This window comes from Oncorhynchus clarkii, chromosome 22 (genome assembly GCF_045791955.1).
Source record: "Oncorhynchus clarkii lewisi isolate Uvic-CL-2024 chromosome 22, UVic_Ocla_1.0, whole genome shotgun sequence".
Lineage (NCBI taxonomy): Eukaryota > Metazoa > Chordata > Actinopteri > Salmoniformes > Salmonidae > Oncorhynchus > Oncorhynchus clarkii.
In genome coordinates this window covers 4,411,169-4,433,880 of record NC_092168.1, presented here as the reverse complement: position 1 = coordinate 4,433,880, position 22,712 = coordinate 4,411,169, and the positions used below count along the sequence as shown (strand labels likewise).

Below are 22,712 nucleotides of genomic sequence, written 5' to 3'. Positions count from 1 at the left end.
GAGAGGGGACGGGGGGGACGGGACAATTTAATACATTTTAGAATGAGACTAATGTTACAAAATGTGGAAAACGTAAGGTGTCTAAATACCCCTGGCAACGTGGCTGTGAATCGTGTCTCAGCCCATCTCATCTGTCTGTCCCTCTACATGCATCTCTTTCTCTCATTTCTGACGGTGCTGTCAAATAAATTGTAAATACGTAAAGAGGTTGGAACCCTTTGATTAGTCCGTCTTTCAATCAGCGCAGGAATGTATCACTATTTGTAGCAGTTTCTGTGATGTACTGGTGTGTGTGCATGCTAGCTCTTTACTTCATTACTAACACGTATGCATTGTCTGCATGTCACGATGAAACAATTTTATAATTTGCGTTTAGGTGTCTGACCCTCGACCTCCGGCTTGACCAGGTCGAGCATCTGACAGAGACAGTCCTCGAAGGGCAGGGGCTCGATTGCCATGGTCTCCAACTTCACACACTGCTCCTCATAAAAATACTCCAGCTCGTACATAGACAACACACCGTCCCCATCCAGGTCCATACACCGGAACCAGTACTCTATACTGTGGAGGGAGAAAGAGACAGGATAGAGACACAGGATAGAGTGGTATCACCAACAAATCAGTACTCCATATGGAGGGGGGTGGGCGACTATTTTGTTTCCAATGTGAGACTGGTGTTACTGTGTGTAGAACCTGGTGTCAGTCTTCTTGTCTTCTTCGGAGATGAGGAACCAGACAAAGTCAGCGTAGCTCAGCCTGCCGTCTTTACGCAGACGTCTATCCCTGTGACGAGAGAGATGGTAGGGCAACACTCAAACACGCCACTCCAACTTCACCTTCAATTCTATCAAGCTTCATTTGCAGGGAATATTTGTTTATTTCTAGCAAATAGCAATATCTACACAGAGCTTTAAACAATAGTAGATTAAATGTTTATCTAAGGAAAAACACACAGGGGACCCAAGCCAACCTCAACTCAGTGAAAGGAGTCGATGTGGAACGACATAACAGCCATTCAATAGTTCATGTCTCTTACCTGGTAACTGTCCCAGAAAATATTCTTTCAATCATCTTGTGGGAGATAGCTGGACAAAACAGGAGAAAAAAGTTTTTTTTTTTTTACAAACTACGCAAGATAACAATGTGACGCGTGTTACTGTGCTACTTTCATTATAGATGTGATCCAGTCACAGATCATAAATCCAGCTCATTGGGAAGTAAAGTGAATGATGTAACTGTTAACCTCTCCTTTATCTTTTCCATACAATAAATACAGTGATTTCTGCTTGTAGGGGAGATCTACAGGACTAATAAATGGAGCCAGACATGGCGTCATCCAATTCAACCAAGACATTCATTTGGGGGGTGGGTGGGTGGACGAGTTAGGCCTATTGCCCCATTGATCTTCCTTTCCTGTTTCCTTCATGACCAGGAACATATGGAGTGGTGTGTGGGAGCAAAAGCACTTGGACTCCACTTGAACATTAAGGTTGCCTTGGTAATCCTCTCTCTCTGTGTGTGTGTGTGTACACACACACACACCTTCGTCTTTGTGTCGGACCAGAGGGGTATGTCACGAAGCTAGCGCTTTCCAACTCAACGGTTATCCTTAATTCAGAATTTAGTTTGAACTCTCTATATCCCGCTACGTGACATACACCTTAGCTCTCTTTTAACTATGGTGAGGTCGTGTGTGTGTGTTTCTGTGTACCTTGGTCGTTGTGTCGGGCCAGGTCTCTCTGGTCTATGTATAGGTCATGGTCTGTGTCCAGCTCCCAGAACTTGCAGTAGATGACGTAGAAATGTTCGTAGGAGAAGAACTCTGTTAGCTGGTTCACGTCCTCCTCCTGCTCTAGCAGGGCCACGTTCTGTTGGACCAATCAATTCATCAACCAACCAGCCAAATCAAATCACTGGTGACTTAGCACTTTTAACAGATATAGTGATGAGGAAAAAAGCTCCCTTGATGGGAAAAAAAAACATTGGAGGAAGTAGACTCGACAAGAGGGTGTGCCCCATCTTCATCCGACTCACAGCACTACTGTAGATGTGACAACTGATCAGTTCCACCTCAAAGCTCCCTTCCTACCTGGAGAAAACTGCTTTTCCTGAGCTCTGAACAGCTGATCCTGCCTGACCATGACCTGTTCACATTGTAGAATATCCTCTGGGCAACCTGCAGACAACACACAGCTTTAATAGCCTCCAGAACACTCAAAAGATCACTTCAACTCATCCACAGACACAGAAAAAAATCTGTATATGACAAAAAGGCTTCAGAGTCAGTCACGATAGGACACATTTGATATTACATTCAACATCACACGCTAACTTCTGTAGACATACCAAGTGGTATGGATTAAAAAATGCCAAAATGTCTTTTGGTGTGGTATGTATAATGACTTACTGTGGTGATGTAGCGTGAGTGGAAGTCGGACGCCTCCTTCAGGAAGGCCAGGCCTGCGTGAGAGTTCACCACATCCTGAACAACACAGACAGGAGGTTAATAACATTTACAACAAGGCTGGGGAGAGGTCCAGAGGACTAACTGGGCCTTGCCACAAGACAAGTGCCAGAGAGACAATCAAACATACAACAGTATGTCAAATCACTCTCTGGGGACTCTGGGGAGTTAGTAGCAGAAATACAGACGCCATTTTCTGCTCTGCCTGTTGGAGAGATGTTGAAAGGGCTTGACTAGCTCAAACACCATATTCAAGATGTCTTGGAACTTCAAAAAGGTGGCCTAATGTCAAGCAGCGTCCATCCATATAGCCGCTCCATCTGTTGTGTAGATCCAGCTATGCATTAGGAGAAATACGCAGACCGCAATGGCAGATGAATGGGAAGAATCTAAATTGGGAGGACAATTGAATTGCACTTTTGAAGTATGAAAGCATCTAACAGACTCTTATCCCTTTAAATGGCCGGCATGAGTAGGGGACATCGTGGAGACATTGAGACCATGGAAACAATAGGAGACGAATGGGAGAAGAGGCCTGCTCTGTTATATAGCTGCTCATATTCTCCATGCTGGACCACCACACACAGATTCTTTCATGTGGTGACTGGTGAGCTGAATCTCCAATGAACTGTACTTTTATCCAAGCCATGAAAATCACTCATGCCCCCTGTCGTTTTTTTAACCCCTCTCTGTCAGATGGGTGAAAGGAACTAAACGATGTAAATGCGAAGGCGGCAGTGAAATTAAAATAGCTTTATTTTGAGGCAGACTGCGGTGCGCCCACTCCTCCATCTTAACCCTTCCTGTGAGAAATTAAATAATAGAAAAATCCATAAATCACCAGGGTGAGGAAACTGCCGGGGACAGTCACATCTACTCGGCGCCAATCCTTCCTTCATTCATCACAACAGTCAGAGCCCATTCGCCCCGGCGTCACAATACAAATTAAACGGTGAGTGCCAGAAGGCAGCTCCTCCCGGTATGCTAACGGGTGTTTTGTCACGGCCCAGACGGTTCTGCCAGCATGAATATGAATCAGCCCAATTTGGGGCAGATACGGTACACCACCAGGTAGGTAGGCAGACAGCAGGGTTTACGTTAGCCAGTAATTGACCATTTTTGGCCGATCCTGTCATACACTCCGATTTGGCACTTTTGCACCATTCTCTCACTCTTGCATGCATGCATCTGCTGCTGAGGAGAGAGCGAGAGAGGAGGCTATTGTTGATTGCTACGATGGACTTTCTCATTTAATTAAAACAAAAGTTTGAGAGTATGCTTATAGTGTAAAGTTTACAAGGGGAATGTCCTCTGCATGGAAATGTTTTAATATTGTAGTGTACAAAGATGAGAAGAACGTTGGCGAGAACAAATGCAGGCTACTGTACAACTCGCTATTCAGGTAGGATGCTTTTGGAACATTACATTTTTTATTATATCATTATTGTAGGCATTTTAATTCATCTAAACAAGTTATTTAAATATTCAAAATATGTTAGGTTTCATTCTGTTGAGACATGTGTGTGCTAAATTAACTAAGATCTGTCATTTTAATTGTGTGCACCGTATTTAAGGTAAGTTATAATATAGACCTGTTGTAAAATAAATATCATTAGCCTATTGCTTTCATTTGTTGGGTAAGGTAGGCACTAGCCTGTCTTGGTAATTGCTGCAATATAGCCTGTTCAAAACTTTTGTAAAGTTTTAAACCAGTTCGCAAATGTTTTGTTTCATTCTGTTGAGCCATTTTCTCTGGCCAAATTAAGTTTAAACTAATGTTGTGTTTGCCGCAATATAATATTCTGCTAGTATTTTCCCTAGAAACAATGGCTTGACTTGCTTTTGATATTACCTTAATAAAGTTTAGAAACTTTTGGAGCAGTGTGGTTAATAGCCTACTGTACTGCAGGCCTATGATGTGAAGGCAGTGCACACCGGCGCTCCAACTGACTCCGACAGTTGAATTTGAGGTGAGGAAGAATATTTAAAGCCTACCAGTTACTCATATAATGTAACAATATAAAACATATTCTGATAGAAAATGCCCCCTTCTGTACTGTACGCCTATAGACGCAGTAGTTCCTGACAAGGATAAAGAAATATATGTTGGTGTCTTAACATGCCTCCGGCAAATCGCTCTCTCTCTCTGGGGAGAGAGAGAGCCTAAGCTTCTCTTACTTTGTGTGTGTGTGTGTGTGTGTGTGTGTGAGTGTGTGTACACGTGTACAGTGGGGAGAACAAGTATTTGATAACCTGCAAAATCGGCAGTGTTTCCTACTTACAAAGCATGTAGAGGTCTGTAATTTTTATCATAGGTAGACTTCAACTGTGAGAGACGGAATCTTAAGTAATTAATTTGCATTTTATTGCATGACATAAGTATTTGATGCATCAGAAAAGCAGAACCTAATATTTGGTACTTCTCAGTTACAGAGATCATACGTTTCCTGTAGTTCTTGACTAGGTTTGCACACACTGCAGCAGGGATTTTGGCCCACTCCTCCATACAGACCTTCTCCAGATCCTTCAGGTCTCGGGGCTGTCGCTGGGCAATACGGACTTTCAGCTCCCTCCAAAGATTTTCTATTCAGTTCAGATCTGGAGATTGGCTAGGCCACTCCAGGACCTTGAGATGCTTCTTACGGAGCCACTCCTTAGTTGCCCTGGCTGTGTATTTTGGGTCGTTGTCATGCTGGAAGATCCAGCCACGACCCATCTTCAATGCTCTTAATGAGGGAAGGAGGTTGTTGGCCAAGATCTCGCGATACATGGCCCCATCCATCCTCCCCTCAATACGGTGCAGTCGCCCTGTCCCCTTTTCAGAAAAGCATCCCCAAAGAATGATGTTTCCACCTCCATGCTTCACGGTTGGGATGGTGTTCTTGGGGTTGTACTCCTCCTTCCTCCAAACACGGCGAGTGGAGTTTAGACCAAAAAGCTCTATTTTTGTCTCATCAGACCACATGACCTTTTCCCATTCCTCCTCTGGATCATCCAGATGGTCATTGGCAAACTTCAGACGGGCCTGGACATGCGCTGGCTTGAGAAGGGGGATCTTGCGTGCGCTGCAGGGTGTTTTTCTTTGAGACTGTGGTCCCAGCTCTCTTCAGGTCATTGACCAGGTCCTGCCGTGTAGTTCTGGGATGATCCCTCACCTTCCTCGTGATCATTGATGCCCCACGAGGTGAGATCTTGCAGGGAGCCCCAGACCGAGGGTGATTGACCGTCATCTTGAACTTCTTCCATTTTCTAATAATTGCGCCAAAAGTTGTTGCCTTCTCACCAAGCTGCTTGCCTATTGTCCTGTAGCCCATCCCAGCCTTGTGAGGGTCTACAATTTTATCCCTGATGTCCTTACACAGCTCTCTGGTCTTGGCCATTGTGAAGAGTTTGGAGTCTGTTTGATTGAGTGTGTGGACAGGTGTCTTCTATACAGGTAACGAGTTAAAACAGGTGCAGTTAATACAGGTAATGAGTGGAGAACAGGAGGGCTTCTTAAAGAAAAACTAACAGGTCTGTGAGAGCCGGAAATCTTACTGGTTGGTAAGTGATCAAATACTTTTATATTTGAGATTCTTCAATGTACCCACTCTTTGCCTTGCTGACAACTTTGCACCCTCTTGGCATTCTCTCAACCAGCTGGATGAGATAGTCATCTGGATTGGATTTCAATTAACAGGTGTGCCTTAATGCGTTTGAGACAATCAGCTGTGTTGTGACAAGATAGGGTTGGTATACAGAAAATAGCTCTATTTGGTAAAAGACCAAGTCCATATTATGGCAAGAACAGTTCAAATAAGCAAAGAGAAACGACAGTCCATCATTGCCTGAATCAGGCCTTCATGGTCGATTTGTTGCAAAGAAACCACAACTAAAGGACACCAATAAGAAGAGACTTGCTTGGGCCAAGAAACACGAGCAATGCACATTAGACCACTAGAAATCTGTCCTTTGTTCTAATGAGCTCAAATTTGAGATTTTTGGTTCCTGGTCACTTGTCAGGTGCCAGAAAACCCTTGCAGACAGGCTATCCCCGGAAACCCTACACAAATGGCCAGCACAGCAATGCTCAACTCAGGGATGTGATTGGTACAATTTCTTTGTTATAAAGGGGTTAGAATAAATACAAGGTACAGTTACTTCTCTGATAAATCTACACTGAACAAACATAAAATGCAACAATTTAAAATATTTTACTAAGTTACAGTTCATATAAGGAGATCGGTCAATTGAAATTAATTCATTAGACCCTAATCTATGGATTTCACATGACTGGGAATACAGATATGAATCTTTTGGTCACAGATAGTTAAAAAAGGTAGGGGCGTGGATCAGAAAACCAGTCAGTATCTAGTGTGAACACCATTTGCCTCATGCAGAGAGACATGTCATTTGAATAGAATTGATCAAGCTGTTGATTGTGGCCTGTGTAATGTGGTCCCACTCCTCTTCAATGGCTGTCCGAAGTTAATACAGAGCATCCCAAACATGCTCAATGGGTGATTATGTCTGAGTATGCAGGCTATGGAAGAACTGGGACATTTTCAGCTTCCAGGAATTGCGTACAGATTCTTGCAACATGGAGCCGTGCATTATCATGCTTAAACATGAGGTGATGCCGGCGGATGAATGGCACAGCAATGGGCTTCAGGATCTCGTCAAGGTATGTATGTGCATTCAAATTGTCATCAATAAAATGCAATCGTGTTGGTTGTCCGTAGCTTATGCCTGCCCATACCGCCACCATGGGGCACGCTGTTCACAACATTGACATCAGCATACCGTTCGCCCACACACTGCCATTTGCCCGGTACAGTTGAAACTGGGATTCATCCGTGAATTGCACACTTCTCCATTGTGCCAGTGGCCATCGAAGCTGAGCATTTGCCCACTGAAGTCGGTTCCAATGCGGAACTGCAGTCAAGTCAAGACAACGATGAAGATGACGAGCACGCAGATTAGTTTCCCTGCAGCAGTTTCTGACAGTTTATGCAGAAATTCTTTAGCTGTGCAAACCCACAGTTTCACTATCTGCCCGGTTGGCTGATCTCAGACAATCCTGCAGGTGAAGAAGCTGGATGTGGAGGTCCTGGCCTGGCCTGGTTCTATATCATCTGTGGTGTTGAGGCCGGTTGGACGTACTACCAAATTCTCTAAAACGATATTGAAGTCAGCTTATGGTAGAGAAATTAACATTAAATTCTCTAGCAACAGCTGTGGTGGACATTCCAGCAGTCAGTATGCCAATTGTGGCAGGTAACCTAGTGGTTAGAGAGTTGGGCCAGTAACCGAAAGGTTGCTAGATCGAATCCCTGAGCTGACAAGGTAAAAATCTGTCGTTCTGCCCCTGAACAAGGCAGTTTGTTCTGAACAAGAATTTGTTCTTAACTGACTTGCCTAGTTAAATAAAAAGGTTAAAAAAAAAAATAATAATAATTGCATGCTTCCTCAAAACCGGAGACATCTGTGGCATTGTGTTGTGCAACATCCACCTGTGTAATGACCATGCCGTTTAATCAGCTTCTTAATATGCCACACCTGCCAGGTGGATGGATTATCGTGGTAAAGAAGAAATGCTCACTAACTGGGATGTAAACAAATTTGTGCATAAAATGTGAGCGAATTATGCTTTTTGTGTGTAGGGAACATTTCTGGGATCTCTTATTTCAGCTCATGGGACCTACACCTTAAATATTGGTTTATATTTCTGTTCAGTATGAAACACCACTGAATGAAGTCCTCATGTTAACTCTACCACTGGCCCAAAATACCCCTCTCCCCCTGCCCTGCCCCAAAGAACCCCCTCCTTGCTTCTCTTCCTAGTAATACGCTGCTGCCCAGCACTTATCCCCAAACTAGAATCCCACTCTCTCTCCCCGGATGGCTGTGTGTGTGGTGTTCCTGTACCTGCAGGAATGGAATAAAGTCCTCTTGTTCCAGGTAATTACAGCCAGGTTTGGCCAAGAGGTGTACAAACTTAGACACGTCGTCATGACAGGTCTGCAGCATTCTGGGAAGGAAAGAGGGAACATATGGTTTCAGGGTTTTTCAGGGTCTCGCTCTCTCCCTATTTTTTCTCTCCATCAGAGAACACTTCAGAGCGAGTCTGAAATCATTCACCTCTGAAGTGGCAGTGCGGGTTAATACATTCTGAAATTAGGATTCTGAAATGACGCTGGGTCAGGCTCAGAGTGTTACAGCAGTGATGATGACATAATGGAACTTTCTTTTTTGAACCCCCTCAGAGCCATGAGGTAATGTCAGAGGCCATTCCACTCCAATTCTCTAGAGACTCACACATTATTAAAACAGTACGCTTACAACACACAACCAAGAGAACAGTCTAGTAGAGTACAGTACATCTTACTTTACCCAAGAGAAACACAGTGCCTTCGGAAAGTATTCAGACCCATTTACTTTTTCCACATTTGTGACACCACCTGGATTCGGTCTTATGCAGCAACATTTGAAATTCTGTTTTTTTACATTGGATAAAAGTAGAGACTCAGAACTACAAAATGGTATATCATACACTCCATTTAAGGAATGAATGGGAAAGTAATTCTGCTTTGAAAGTTGATCAATTTATAAATTCACTTTTGAGAAAACCGTATTTCAATGTTTTGGTTCTACTATGAAGAACCCTTCTTTGTCTACACCCATTTAGCATTGTTCACACCCTCTTAAGCCATAGCCCCACCCATCTCTTTAAGGGTTGAGCCGAGCGTTCTGTACTAACTTGCCAGCTACTTCCAGACACCTAAGGGAGAGAGAACAGCTCACTGAACATTACTCGGCATAGCAGAGCTGGTTAGGCGGTTATGTTATCCAGAGCGTTGGTGACTGCAACTGTGCTGTCAGATTGTCCTTTCGTAAATACAGAGTGTTTCGCGTTCTGAGTGCACACACTGGACGCTCTGGCCAATAAGTAGGGTTGATCTGAAAGCTGTGACCTCACTAACTACAGTCAAGCACCCAAGCTAACTGGCTAACATTGCCTAGCTACTTCCAGACACATAATGAGAGAACACCCCACTCTGACCATATTACTCACCCTAGCAGAGCTGGTTAGGCTGTTTTCATGTTATCCAGAGCATTGGTGACTGTAACTGTGCTGCTGGCAACAATTGAATTACGCTTTGTTGATGTTTACTGACACCGGACATATGCAACAGGTGGTGAGCGTTCAACAATTCATCAGTTATTCTGCACTCTGGCACGCTAAAACAAGATTATTTTGTTAAGAAATTTAGCTAGATAGACAATGAATCCCAACGCATAACGTAACGTTAGTTAGGGAGCAAGCCAACAGTACACGAACTTGAAATGAAAATACTGTGTCAAAATTAGAAACGCGTAATATCTGAAAATGAAGCTAGCTAGACTATCTTACCCTTGGTCTAAAATCAGAGTAGATAGCCAGAGCGAGTTTACCAGCTAGTGGGTCTATCAACAGTTGCAGTGACATGACAGTTTTTTTTAAAGACATCTATCTAGCTAGCTAAACAATGGACCATCAAATTAAATTGTATTGGTCACATACACATGGTTAGTAGATGTTAATGCAAGTGTAGCGAAATGTGTGACCGTGCAGTAATTTAACAATTTCACAACAACTACCTTATACACACACAAGTGTAAATTATTGAATAAGAATATGTACATATAAATATATGGATGAGCGATGGCCGTGCGGCATAGGCAAGATGCAGTAAACATTATATAAAGTGGCATTGTTTAAAGTGACTGAACTGTAATACATTTATTACATCCAATTTTTTATTATTAAAGTGGCTTGAGATTTGAGTCAGCATGTTGGCAGCAGCCAGTCAATGTTAGTGATGGCTGTTCAACAGTCTGATGGCCTTGAGATAAAAGCTGTTTTTCAGTCTCTCGGTCCCAGCTATGATGCACCTGTACTGACCTTGCCTTCTGGATGAGAGCAGGTGAACAGGCAGTGGATCGGGTGGTTGTTGTCCTTGATGATCTTTTTGGCCTTCCTGTGACATCGGGTGATGTAGGTGTCCTGAAGGGCAGGTAGTTTGCCCCCGGTGATGCGTTGTGCAGACCTCACTACTAATTGTGCATCTGTAAAGGTTTGTGAGTGTTTTCGGTGACAAGCCAAATTTCTTCAGCCTCCTAAGGTTGAAGAGGCACTGATGCACCTTCTTCACCACGCTGTCTGTGTGAGTGGACCATTTCAGTTGGTCCATGATGTGTACGCCGATGAACTTAAAACGTTCCACAGATGGGGTGCTCCCTCTGCTGTTTCCTGAAGTCCACAATCATCTCCTTTGTTTTGTTTACGTTGAGTGTGAGGTTATTTTCCTGACACCACACTCAGAGGGCCCTCACCTCCTCCCTGTAGGCCATCTCGTCGTTGCTGGTAATCAAGCCTACCACTGTAGTGTTGTCTGCAAACTTGATGGTTGAGTTGGAGGGCGTGCATAACCACACAGTGATGGGTGAACAGGGAGTACAGGAGAGGGCTGAGAACGCACCCTTGTGGAGATGTTGTTTCCTACACTCACCACCTGGGCAGGCCCGTCAGAAAGTCCAGGGCCCAGTTGCACAGGGCAGGGTCAAGACCCAGTGATTCAAGCTTAATGACGAGTTTGGAGGGTACTATGGTGTTAAATGCTGAACTGTAATCGATGAACAGCATTCTCACATAGGTATTCCTTTTGTCCAGATGGGTTAGGGCAGTGTGATTGTGTTGTCTGTCTGTGGACCTATTGGGGCAGTAAGCAAATTGGAGTGGGTCTCGGTTGTCAGGTAGGGTGGAGGTTATATGATCCTTGACTAGTCTCTCCAAGCACTCCATGATGACGGAAGTGAGTGCGATAGTCGTTTAGCTCAGTTACCTTAGCTTTCTTGGGAACAGGAACAAGGGTGGCCCTCTTGAAGCATGTGGGAACAGCAGACTGGGATAGGGATTAATTGAATATGTCCGTAAACATACCAGCCAGCTGGTCTGCGCATGCTCTTAGGACGCGGCTAGGGATGCCGTCTTGGCCGGCAGCCTTGCGAGGGTTAACACGTTTAAATGTTTTACTCATGCTGGCTGCGGTGAAGGAGAGCCCGCAGGTTTTGGTAGCGGGCTGTGTCATTGGCACTGTATTGTCCTCAAAGCAAGCAAAGAAGTTGTTTAGTCCGTCTGGGAGCAAGACATCCTGGTCCGCAACGGGGCCGGTTTTCCTTTTGTAATCCGTGATTGACTGTAGACCCTGCCACATACGTCTCGTGTCTGAGCCGTTGAATTGCGACTCTACTTTGTCTCTATACTGACGCTTAGCTTGTTTGATTGCCTTGCGAAGGGAATAGCTACACTGTTTGTATTCGGTCATGTTTCCGGTTGCCTTGCCATGACTAAAAGCAGTGGTTCGCGCATTCAGTTTTGCGCGAATGCTGCCATCAATCCACGGTCTCTGGTTGGGGAAGGTTTTAATAGTCACCGTGGGTACATCACCACCAATGCACTTAACACAATGCGGAACATATCCCAGTCCACGTGATTGAAACAATCTTGAAGCGTGGAATCAGATTGGTCGGACCAGCTTTGAACAGACCTGAGCACGGACGTTTCCTGTTTTAGTTTCTGTCTATAGGCTTGGAGCAACAAAATTGAGTCGTGGTCAGATTTGCCAAAAGGAGGGCTTTGTATGCGTCGTGGAAGTTAGAGTAGCAATGATCAAGAATGCTGCCAGCCCGGGTCGCGCATATGCTGAATTTTTTTTAGGGAGCCTTGATTTCAGATTAGCTTTGTTAAAATCACCAGCTACAACAAATGTAGCCTCAGGATATGTAGTTTCCATAGTTTACATAGAGTCCAAGGAAGTTCTTTGAATTTTATTCCATAATCACAACACATGTTACTACCCTGCATGAATCTGCAGGTAGCTAACCAACCAGTTCTATGGCTATAACTAGTCAAGCAAATGTGTCTGATATACAAATAATAAGATCATACACAAAGTTAGCTAGCGACCCAGACAGCTAACGTTAGCTAGCTAACAGCACACTTGAAATGAAACATTTTCTGTCAAAATTAGAAACATGTAATATCTGAAAATGTAGCTAGCTAGACTGTCTTACCCCTATACATCATGGTTGGATGCGAATCCTGTCTGATGCAATGTATGGTTGCCCTTAGTTTGAAGATGTAATCCAGACTGGTGTTGTTTTCTCCATCTCCTTAGCTATCATACTCGAATTCCACTGATTTCAAAACTCGGTCCCCCAGAAAGTGGAGAGCATACACAATGGTAGACAGCCAGCTAACGTAAGCTAGTTAACAGTACACTTGACAGTAACTTGACATTAGATTTATGCAGTTTTACTACTCGATATATAAAAAAATAAAAGCGGCGTTCAACACAATTACCTAGACATACTGACCAGCTCCAATAGGCAGACGAGTGCTATATGGCAGACCAATCCAAACTCATCTCTTGGCATGTCCAGCTTACTCCTTATCTCAGCCAATCATGGCTAGCGGGAAGGTTGCTGACTTTTTCTGTGACTAAACCAACTAGGCTCGTAATTTAACAATTTTATTCGTACTTAGAGATGGCATACAAGTTTGATATTAAGGCACATGAAAGTTCACATGTTTGAGAAGGCAATTCTGCCAAAAAACGCATTTTGATAAATACCAATTTTTCTACGTTCAAACAATTCACTTGCGACATACGCCTAGTATCCTGAATCGGGTCACATTTTGTTTCGTTACAGCCTTATTCCAAAATGGAAAAATAAATAAAAATCCTCAGCAATCTACACACAATACCCCATAAATGACAAAGCGAAAACAGTTTGTCAATTTTAGCAAATGTATAAAAAAAAAAAACAGATACCTTATTCACATAAGTATTCAGACCCTTTGCTATGAGACTCGAAATTGAGCTCAGGTGCATCTGGTTTCCATTGATCATCCTTGAGAAGTTTCTACAACATGATTGGAGTCTACCTGTGGTAAATTCAATTGATGGACATGATTTGGAAAGGCAAACGCCTGTCTATATAAAAAGTCCCACAGTTGACAGTGCATGTCAGAGCAACAACCAAGCCATGAGGTCGAAGGAATTGTCCATAGGCACAGATCTGGGGAAGGGTACCAAAACACTTCTGCAGCATTGAAGGCCCCCAAGAACACAGTGGTCTCCATTATTCTTAAATCGGGGGGAAAGGGCCTTGGTCAGGGAGGTGTCCAAGAACCTGATGGGCACTATGACAAAACTCTAGAATTCCTCTGTGGAGATGGGAGGACAACCATCTCTGCAGCACTCAACCAATCAGGCTTTTACGTAGAGTTGCAAGACGGAAGCCACTACTCAGTAAAAGGCACATGACAATCCGCTTGGAGTTTGCCAAAAGGCACCTAAATACTCTCCGACCAGGAGAAACAAGATTCTCTGGTCTGAATAAAAGCAAGATTTAACTCTTTGGCCTGAAAGCCAAGCGCTACGTGTGGAGGGATCCTGGCACCATCCCTACTGTGAAACATGGTGGTGGGCAGCATCATGCTGTGGGGATGTTTTTCAGCGGGAGGGACTGAGAGACTAGTCACAGCAAAGATGAATGGAGCAAAGTACAGAGAGATCCTTGATAAAATCCTGCTCCAGAGTGCTCAGGACCTCAGACTGGGACGAAGGTTCACCTTCCAACAAGACAACGACCCTAAGCACACAGCCAAGCCAACGCAGGAGTGGCTTCAGACAAATCTCTGAATGTCCTTGAGTGGCCCAGCCAGAGCCCGGACTTGAACCTGATCGAACATCTCTGGAGAGAACTGAAAATACCTGTGCAGCGACGCTCCCCATCCAACCCGACAGAGCTTGAGGGGATCTGCAGAGAAAAACGAGAGAAACTCCCCAAATACAGGTGTGCGAAGCTTGTAACGTCATATCCAGGAAGACTCGAGGCTGTAATCGCTGCCAAAGGTGCTTCAACAAAGTACTGAGTAAAGGGTTTGAATACTTATGTAAATGTGATATCATTTTTTATTATTTTGATAAATTAAACATTTCTAAAACCATGTTTTTCTTTGTCATTATGGGGTATTGTGTGTAGATTGAGGGAAAAACAAACAATTTAATACATTTTAGAACAAGGCTGTAACCTAACAAAATGTGGAAAAAGTCGAGTGGTCTGAATACTTTCCAAATGCACTGTACATGTAAACATTTAAAGTGTTTGTTTTTCAACCGTTGTATTTGCTATGAAAAAATAAGACAAAACATTATTGGAAGACCAGTTACTGTGTACTCTTTGCTTAAGCTTTGGCCATCACATGTGGCTATTGGTAGTTGTTTACGAGAGACTATGGGTTGTGAGAGTAGCTCTGTGGGGTCGGCTGGCTGGGTACAAGAGCCATTGTCTTACTTTCTCCACATGGCCACAAACTTGTGAACGGACACGAAGCCCGTCCTATCGCCTCCAGCCGAATTGAACAATGGAGCTTTCCAGTAGAGAGGACACTCACACGCCTGGAGGGGGATAAGAAGGGAGAAATAAGGGATTTAGACGAGTGTCCTCTTCTGTGCAGTTGAATCTATCCTTTACAGCTCACACGTAATAGAACTGTGTCAAACTAAATATTGTCCAGCTACACGCTTAAATGTTCAACATTGTCCTCCATCAGGGTGAACTAAATGTTATTTTGTTTTACAGTGCTTTTTTGATTTTCTCTCTCCACCTTACAGCTGTCAGTCACTCTGCTCTAATTCCAACTAAAAACGTTTAATCCAGCCGTCAAAACGTGACACAGCGATTTCCTGGGCTTTGACCTGAAGAGGATTCGATTTGGATTGAAAATGTCAATAAAGTGCTCATATCCCACAGATAATAGTGGTGTTTCCCCCCCAAAGACCTCCCTGAGGTTTCTTTCTCAACTCAGGTTCCCCCACAGGTCAGCGGTCACATACCTGGGGGGGGGGCAGAAATAATATTTTCATGGGTTAAGAGAGAGAGAGAAAAACCAAGTCTGAGCTGCAAACCTTAACTAAAGCCAGGGGCTAATTGCACTAATGAAAACAAATTTGCTGGGTGGCTACAGAGCCTCGGCACTACAAATCACCTTCTCACCTTGGCAACCTTCCCCATGTCCTCAATGGTGGCCCTTTCATTGGGGAATTGGGAAAATATTTTCTCGATCTTAGCAATGAGGCCGTCGATGTTGAGGTTGGCTTTGGGCCGCCCCCGCGGAAAGTAGAACTTTGGAATGCTTTCACTCAGCGCCGTGGGAACAGGCGCCTCGCTCTTCACCTGGGCCTGAGGAGAAACAGACAGGACAGAAATAGCCTGTGTTAGCATCAGCGGCTAACAGTATCTAACATTTAGGACCCAACGACACTAGTGCTGGCTAAAGTAAGCAAAGGCTACCCAATAAAGTAATCCACCACCGGCCCCGCCTCCATCTGCCCCATTAGGGAAATGACTTCCCCCTCCCTTCAACCAATTAACTAATGGCTTTCAATAAAGATGTGTCAAGTGATGTTGGAATGTTCAAAACACACCATTTACACTAAGAGACATTCTGGCAGGCGCCAACCAGCAGGATAGACTTCTACACACAAGTCTACATCGAAAAAGCAACAGATTAATGGAATTGATGTATCAAATTATCTGAATGAAAGCATTGAATAATGTATGCTACAATCCAAGAATAATTGACAGCAGTGATCCATGTTCATTTCAAATGCAAAGCTGTAAAATACAGCCTACTGCATGACCTGATATCAACATACAGAATGGTAAGTGAAAATGCTCTAAAGATGGTTGATCCAATGAATTATCTCCTGACAAGAGAGGCACAGTGCCATCAGAAAGTACTCACACCCATTGTATACATCTCTCTATCTACACATACATATGTACAGTGGGGCAAAAAAGTATTTAGTCAGCCACCAATTGTGCAAGTTCTCCCACTTAAAAAGATGAGAGGCCTGTAATTTTCATCATAGGTACACTTCAACTATGACAGACAAAATGAGAAGAAAAAAACATCCAGAAAATCACATTGTAGGATTTTTTATGAATTTATTTGCAAATTATGGTGGAAAATATGTATGTGTGTGTGTGTGTGTATGTATTCCAAAACATGCATCTTGTTTGCAATAGGGCACTAAAGTAAAACTGCAAAAAATGTGACAGAAATTAATATTGTGATCTGAACACATCACTGAGTACCACCCTTCATATTTTCAAGCATGATGATGGCTGCATCTGTCCAGTGATCCTGCCGACCAAGGCCGGGTCTGAGGAGCTATTTGGCGTAGCAGCTAGCATAGACGACCTGACTACAGAACAGGACCTCTAAACTCAGCAAAAAAAAGAACTGTTCTCTCACTGCCAACCGCGTTTATTTTCAGCAAACTTAACATATGTTCATACAAATATTTACACAACAAGATTCAATAACTGAGACAAACTGAACAAGTTCCACAGACCTGTGACTAACATAAATGGAATAATGTGTCCCTGAACAAAGGGGGGGTCAAAATCAAAGTAACAGTCAGTATTGGGTGTGGCCACCAGCTGCATTAAGTACTGCAGTTTTTTGCCAGTTCTTGCTGTGAAATGTTTCCCCACTCTTCAACCAAGGCACCTGCAAGTTCCCGGACATTTCTGGGGGGGAATGGCCCTAACCCTCACCCTCCGATCCAACAGGTCCCAGAAGTGATCAATGGGATTGAGATCCGGGCTCTTTGCTGGCCATGGCAGAATACTGACATTCCTGTATGCAGGAAATCACGCACAGAACGAGCAGTACGGCTGGTGACATTGTCATGCTGGAGGGTCATGTCAGGATGAGCCTGCAGGAAGGGTACCACATGAGTCTGATGATGCTGTGACACACCGCCCCAGACCACCCTCCACCTCGATCCCGCTCCAGAGTACAGGCCTTGGCGTAACGCTCATTCCTTTGACGATAAACGCGAATCCGACCATCACCCCTGGTGACACAAAACCATGACTCGTCAGAGAAGAGCACTTTTTGCCAGTCCTGTCTGGTCCAGCGACGGTGGGTTTGTGCCCATAGGAAACTTTGTTGCCGGTGATGTCTGGTGAGGACCTGCTTACAACAGGCCTAAAATCCCTCAGTCTAGCCTCTCTCAGCCTATTGCAGGACGGACAGTCTGAGCACTGATGGAGGGATTGTGCGTTCCTGATGTAGCTCGGGCAGTTGATGTTGCCATCCTGTACCTGTCCAGTAGGTGCGATGTTCAGATGTACCAATCTTGTGCAGGTGTTGTTACACGTGGTCTGCCACTGCGAGGACAATATGCTGTCCGTCCTGTCTCCCTGTAGCGCCGTCTTAGGCGTCTCACAGTATGAACATTGCAATTTATTGCCCTGGCCACATCTGCAGTCCTCATGCCTCCTTGCAGCATGCCTAAGGCACGTTCACGCAGATGAGCAGGGACCCTGGGCATCTTCCTTTTGGTGTTTTACAGAGTCAGTAGAAAGGCCTCTTTAGTGTCCTAAGTTTTCATAACTGTGACCTTAATTGCCTACCGTCTATAAGCCGTTAGTGTATTAACGACCTTTCCACAGGTGCATGTTCATTAATTGTGTATGGTTCATTGAACAAGCATGGGAAACAGTGTTTAAACCCTTTACAATGAAGATCTGTGAATTATTTGGATTTTTACGATTTATCTTTGAAAGACAAAGTCCTGAAAAAGGGACGTTTCTTTTTTTGCTGAGTTCATAAGAAATTGAAGATGGACCACAGGAAGATTGAGGTAGAGCGCGCCCACAGGACTGGAAAACCCACCACCGGCCCAGGTGACAGGCCCAGGGCCATAGTGGTCAAGTTCCTGAGGTTCAAGGACAAGGTAGCTGTTCTGGAAAGAGCCAAGAACTTGAGAGGAACGTATATTTTCCTCAATAAGTACATTCTGAAGCTGTGCGCCAGAAGAGGAAAGAACTTATCCCAGCGATGAAAGCTGACAGAGCACGTGGGGACATTGCTTACCTCCGCTTTGACAGGCTCATTGTCCACCCTTCCCGCCTGGAAGGGATGAAAGAGCTAAGCATATGGGTTCGTAGCACACACACACACACACACACACACACACAAATTGACTAATGGAATGCTGAATGTATATATTTTTTCCTCTTGCTTTGTTTGCTCTTTTTCATCTCTGATAAGCTACCCAGGAAAGGGCTGAAAATAGCACATATTAATACATGTAGCCTTAGAAATAAGGTTCATGAAATCAATAACTTCCTAACATCAGACAATTAGCTATTTCTGAACTCACTGAGATAATTATTTTGATAATACAGCAGAAGCAATACAAGGATATAACATTATAGAAGAGACAAACAATTATGGTTGGAGGTGTTACCGTATTATTTCAGAGCTATATCCCTGAAATGCTTAGAGAAGATCTTATGTCAAGTAACATTTAAGTGTTGTGGTTGCCGATTCACTTGGCACATCTGAAGCCCTTTCCTTTGGGGTGTTGCTATAGGTCACCAAGTGCTAACAGTCAGTATATAAATAATGTGTGTGAAATGCTTGATAGTATAAGTGACGTAAAAATAGAGGTTTACTTTCTTGGGGACCTGAATATTGCCTGGTTTTCATCAAGCTGTCCGCTCAAGGAAGCTTCTCACTGTAACCAGTGCCTGTAATCTGGTTCAGGTTATTAAATCAACCTACCAAGGTGTTTACAAACACTACAGGAACAAGATCATCCACATGTATTAATCACATTTGTACTAATACAGTAGAACATGTTCTAAAGCTGTATCCGTACCCATTGGATGCAGTGATCACAATATAGTGGCTATAGCCAGGAAAGCCAAGGTTCCAAAAGCTGGGCCTAAAATACTGTATAAGAGATCATACAAAAGATTTTGCTGTATGTGGGTGATGAAATCCAGACACTGCACTTGATGAATTTATGAAATTGCTTCTTCCAATTATTGACAAACATGCACCTGTTAAGAAACTGACTGTTAGAACTTAAGGCTCCATGGATTGATGAGAAATGTTAAAACTGTATGGTTGAAAGGGGTAAAAAGAGTGGCTAATAAGTCTGGCTGCACATCTGACTGGCTGACTTACTGCAAATTGAGAAATTATGTGACTAAACTAAAAAAAAATAAACTTATATTTATATACTTATATTTTGAAGCCAATATCAATTATATAAAGAATGACAGGGGGGGGTGGAAACTTGAGTACTTTAAATGAAATTATGGGCAGAAAGACAAATTCAACTCCATCTTTTATCAAATCAGATGGCTTATTCATCACAAAACCATTTGATGTTGCCAATTATTTTTATGATTACTTCATTGGCAATGTGGGCAAACGTAGGCAGGAAATGCCTACGTATTCATGCATAATTTTTTTTATAAAGAAAAGCATTGCAAGTTTGAATTTTTTTAAGTTAGGTGTGGGGGAAGTGGAAAATGTTTTGTTATCGATCAATATTGACAAACCTCCTGACATTGACAACTTAGAAGGAAAGCTACTGAGGATGGTATCCGACTCCTATTGCCACTCCTATCTGTCATATCTTTAATCTGAGCTTGGAGGGAAGCCATTGTAATTCCACTACCCAAGAGTGGTAAAGTGGCCTTCACTGGCTCTAAAAGCAGACCTATAAGCCTGCTGCCAGCTCTTGGCAAACTTTTAGAAAATAATTGTTTGACCAAATACAATGCAATTTCTCTGTAAACAAATGAACAGACTTTCAGCATGCTTATAGAGAAGGGCACACAATATGTACTGCACTGACACAAATTACTGATGACTGGTTGAAAGAAATTGATAATAATATTGTGGGAGCTGTACTGTTAGATTTCAGTGCAACCTTTGATATTATTGAGCATAACCGGTTGTTGTGTTATGGCTTTTCAAACTCTTCCATATTGTGGATTCAGAGATATCTAATAGAACTCAGTTTTTTTTAATGGTAGCTTCTCTAGACCCTCTACTCTTTTCTAGTTTTACCAATGACCTGCCACTGGCATTAAACAAATAAAATAACATTTTATTTGTCACATGCGCCGAATATAACAGGTGTAGAGCGTAAAGTGAAATAGTTATTACAAGCCTTAAACCAACAATACATTTAAGAAAAAAATAATAAAAAATAAATAAAATAAATAATTAAAGAGCAGCAGTAAAATAACAATAGTGAGGCTATATACAGGGGGTACCGGTACAGAGTCAATGTGCGGGGGCACAGTCAACAGTGGGACCGTATATAGACGTGTGTGCCTTTGATGTCCAATGAATTGAATTTACCACAGGTGGACTCCAATCAAGTTGTAGAAGAATTTCAAGGATGATGAATGATGAAACAGGATGCACCTGAGCTCAATTTTGAGTCTCATAGCAAAGGGTCTGTTTAAGGTATCTGTTTTTTTATGTTTAATACATTTGCTAAACTTTCTAAAAACGTGTGTTCGCTTTGTCATTATGGGGTATTGTCAAAGGGTCCGAATACTTTCCAAATGCACTGTATACTTAGTTTTACCTGCATTCAATACTAATTTCAGGTCAATAAAGATTTTTTCCAATACAATAAAGGCAGACTGTAGTTCAGATAGAGCCTGGTCAACCGTGGGAGCAATAGGATACACAACAGTATCATTGGCATGCAAGTGCATGTTACATTTTTTTTTTTACAGACAAGTCGATATTGCTAATATAAACAGTCAAAAGTACAGGACCCAGAATCGACCCCTGTGGAACACCTTTCCAGGAAACCTGATTTAACACCATCAGTAGCTAGCTATACATTGAGTTCTATCTGTCAAGTAATTTTTTAACCAGTTACATGCAGCCTAGAGCAATTGAGGAAAGCATCGGAATTAACAGTGAGTGAGTGAGCAACAGTTTCGAAAGCCTTTGACAGGTCAATGAAGAGTGCAGCACCAAGTTTCCTTTATCCCTACAGTTAACCACATAATGTATAACTAGGGATGCAGCAGTGAGCGCTATGACCTGGTCTAAAACCCAACTGATGTACATTTAGAATTAATCAAGGATTATAATATTTTAGCTAGACAAGAAAGTTTAGAAATAGGGCGATAATGATTTAGGTCACCTTTGTGAGAGGGGGGGGGGGGGTACATGGGCCACCTTCCAAACCTTAGGGATAGTCCCAGATATAATCGTCAGGTTAAAAATATGGGTTAATGATTTGGCAAATCAGGGGGGCAGAGAGCTGCAGCAAAAATGGATCAAGCATATCAGCCCCCCCAGTGGATGTTTTTACAACAATATTAAGCAAGGCATCTAGCACACCATTGATAGTAAATTGTTTAAATGAAAACAAAGATTCAAGAAGTTGACGGGTTAACCGTTGATTCAGCTAGAGGTTGGCAGACGGAAGAGCAGTCGATTGACTGACCAGGGTCAATTAAACCACAGTTTCGCTCAAATAAAAAGCCTGTCGTGATAAAATTATTATCCCATTCTTCTTAGTCATGATGCCAGAGTCTGACAGAACTTTCTTATGCAGGGAAGAAGAGGAATATACATTGGAGTTGCTTACCAAAATGACATAAAATGTTCCTGAGTGGCCTAGTTACAGTTGACTTAAATCTGCTTGAAAATATATGGCAAGACTTGAAAATGGCTGTCTAGCAATGATCAACAAACAACTTGACAGAGCTTGAAGCATTTTTTTTTTAAAGAATAATGTGCAAATATTGTACAATCCAGGTGTGCAAAGCTCTTAAGAGACTTACCCAGAAAGACTCAGTTGTAATCACTGCCAAAGGTGATTCTAACATGTATTGACTCAGGGGGTTGAATACTTAATTAAGTAATCAAGAAAGTTTTAAATCCATTTTGTAAAAATGGACGGGGGGGGGGGGTCAATAGTTCAATAATCAAAATGTTATTTGAGAATATCATACCGTAATATTATGTTTGTGCTAGTTGGCTGAACCTGCAACAACTATCCAGTATGTTCCCTTCATAGCTTGTTCTCCATCTTCTAAAACAGGGAGTCAATGTGTGTTCAACACGTTTAATTCTATGACTAATTAAAACTTGTTGTTTTCTCATGGCTCTCTTGTCCCTCGGTAGCATACATATGGTGAACAATATGTTTGGAACATTGAATCACAAAATCTCAGTATCGAATCACAATACATATAGTTTCGGCACCTACGTATCGTGATATCATAACGTGAGGCCCCTGGCAATTTCCTGCCCTACTAGAGAGGTAGGCAGGTCATGGTAGACCGGAGTTGATGTAGCCCAACC

The 22,712-nt window shown here is 42.9% G+C and overlaps 1 protein-coding gene across 9 annotated transcripts in view; it reads right to left on the bottom strand.

Moving 5' to 3' along the window:
* The window catches only part of LOC139380198 (protein phosphatase 2, regulatory subunit B'', beta), a 59,323-nt gene that overhangs the window by 5,275 nt on the left and 31,336 nt on the right, over positions 1–22,712 (bottom strand). For all 9 annotated transcript variants that reach the window (XM_071122661.1, XM_071122659.1, XM_071122662.1 and 6 more), the window contains 9 exons: positions 15,551–15,736; positions 14,849–14,952; positions 8,372–8,474; positions 2,408–2,482; positions 2,090–2,176; positions 1,712–1,868; positions 1,037–1,085; positions 694–783; positions 386–561 (listed from right to left, as the gene is read on the bottom strand). In XM_071122661.1, the coding sequence (XP_070978762.1) occupies positions 386–561; positions 694–783; positions 1,037–1,085; positions 1,712–1,868; positions 2,090–2,176; positions 2,408–2,482; positions 8,372–8,474; positions 14,849–14,952; positions 15,551–15,736 (1,027 nt within the window). The remainder of the gene's footprint in view (positions 1–385; positions 562–693; positions 784–1,036; positions 1,086–1,711; positions 1,869–2,089; positions 2,177–2,407; positions 2,483–8,371; positions 8,475–14,848; positions 14,953–15,550; positions 15,737–22,712) is intronic.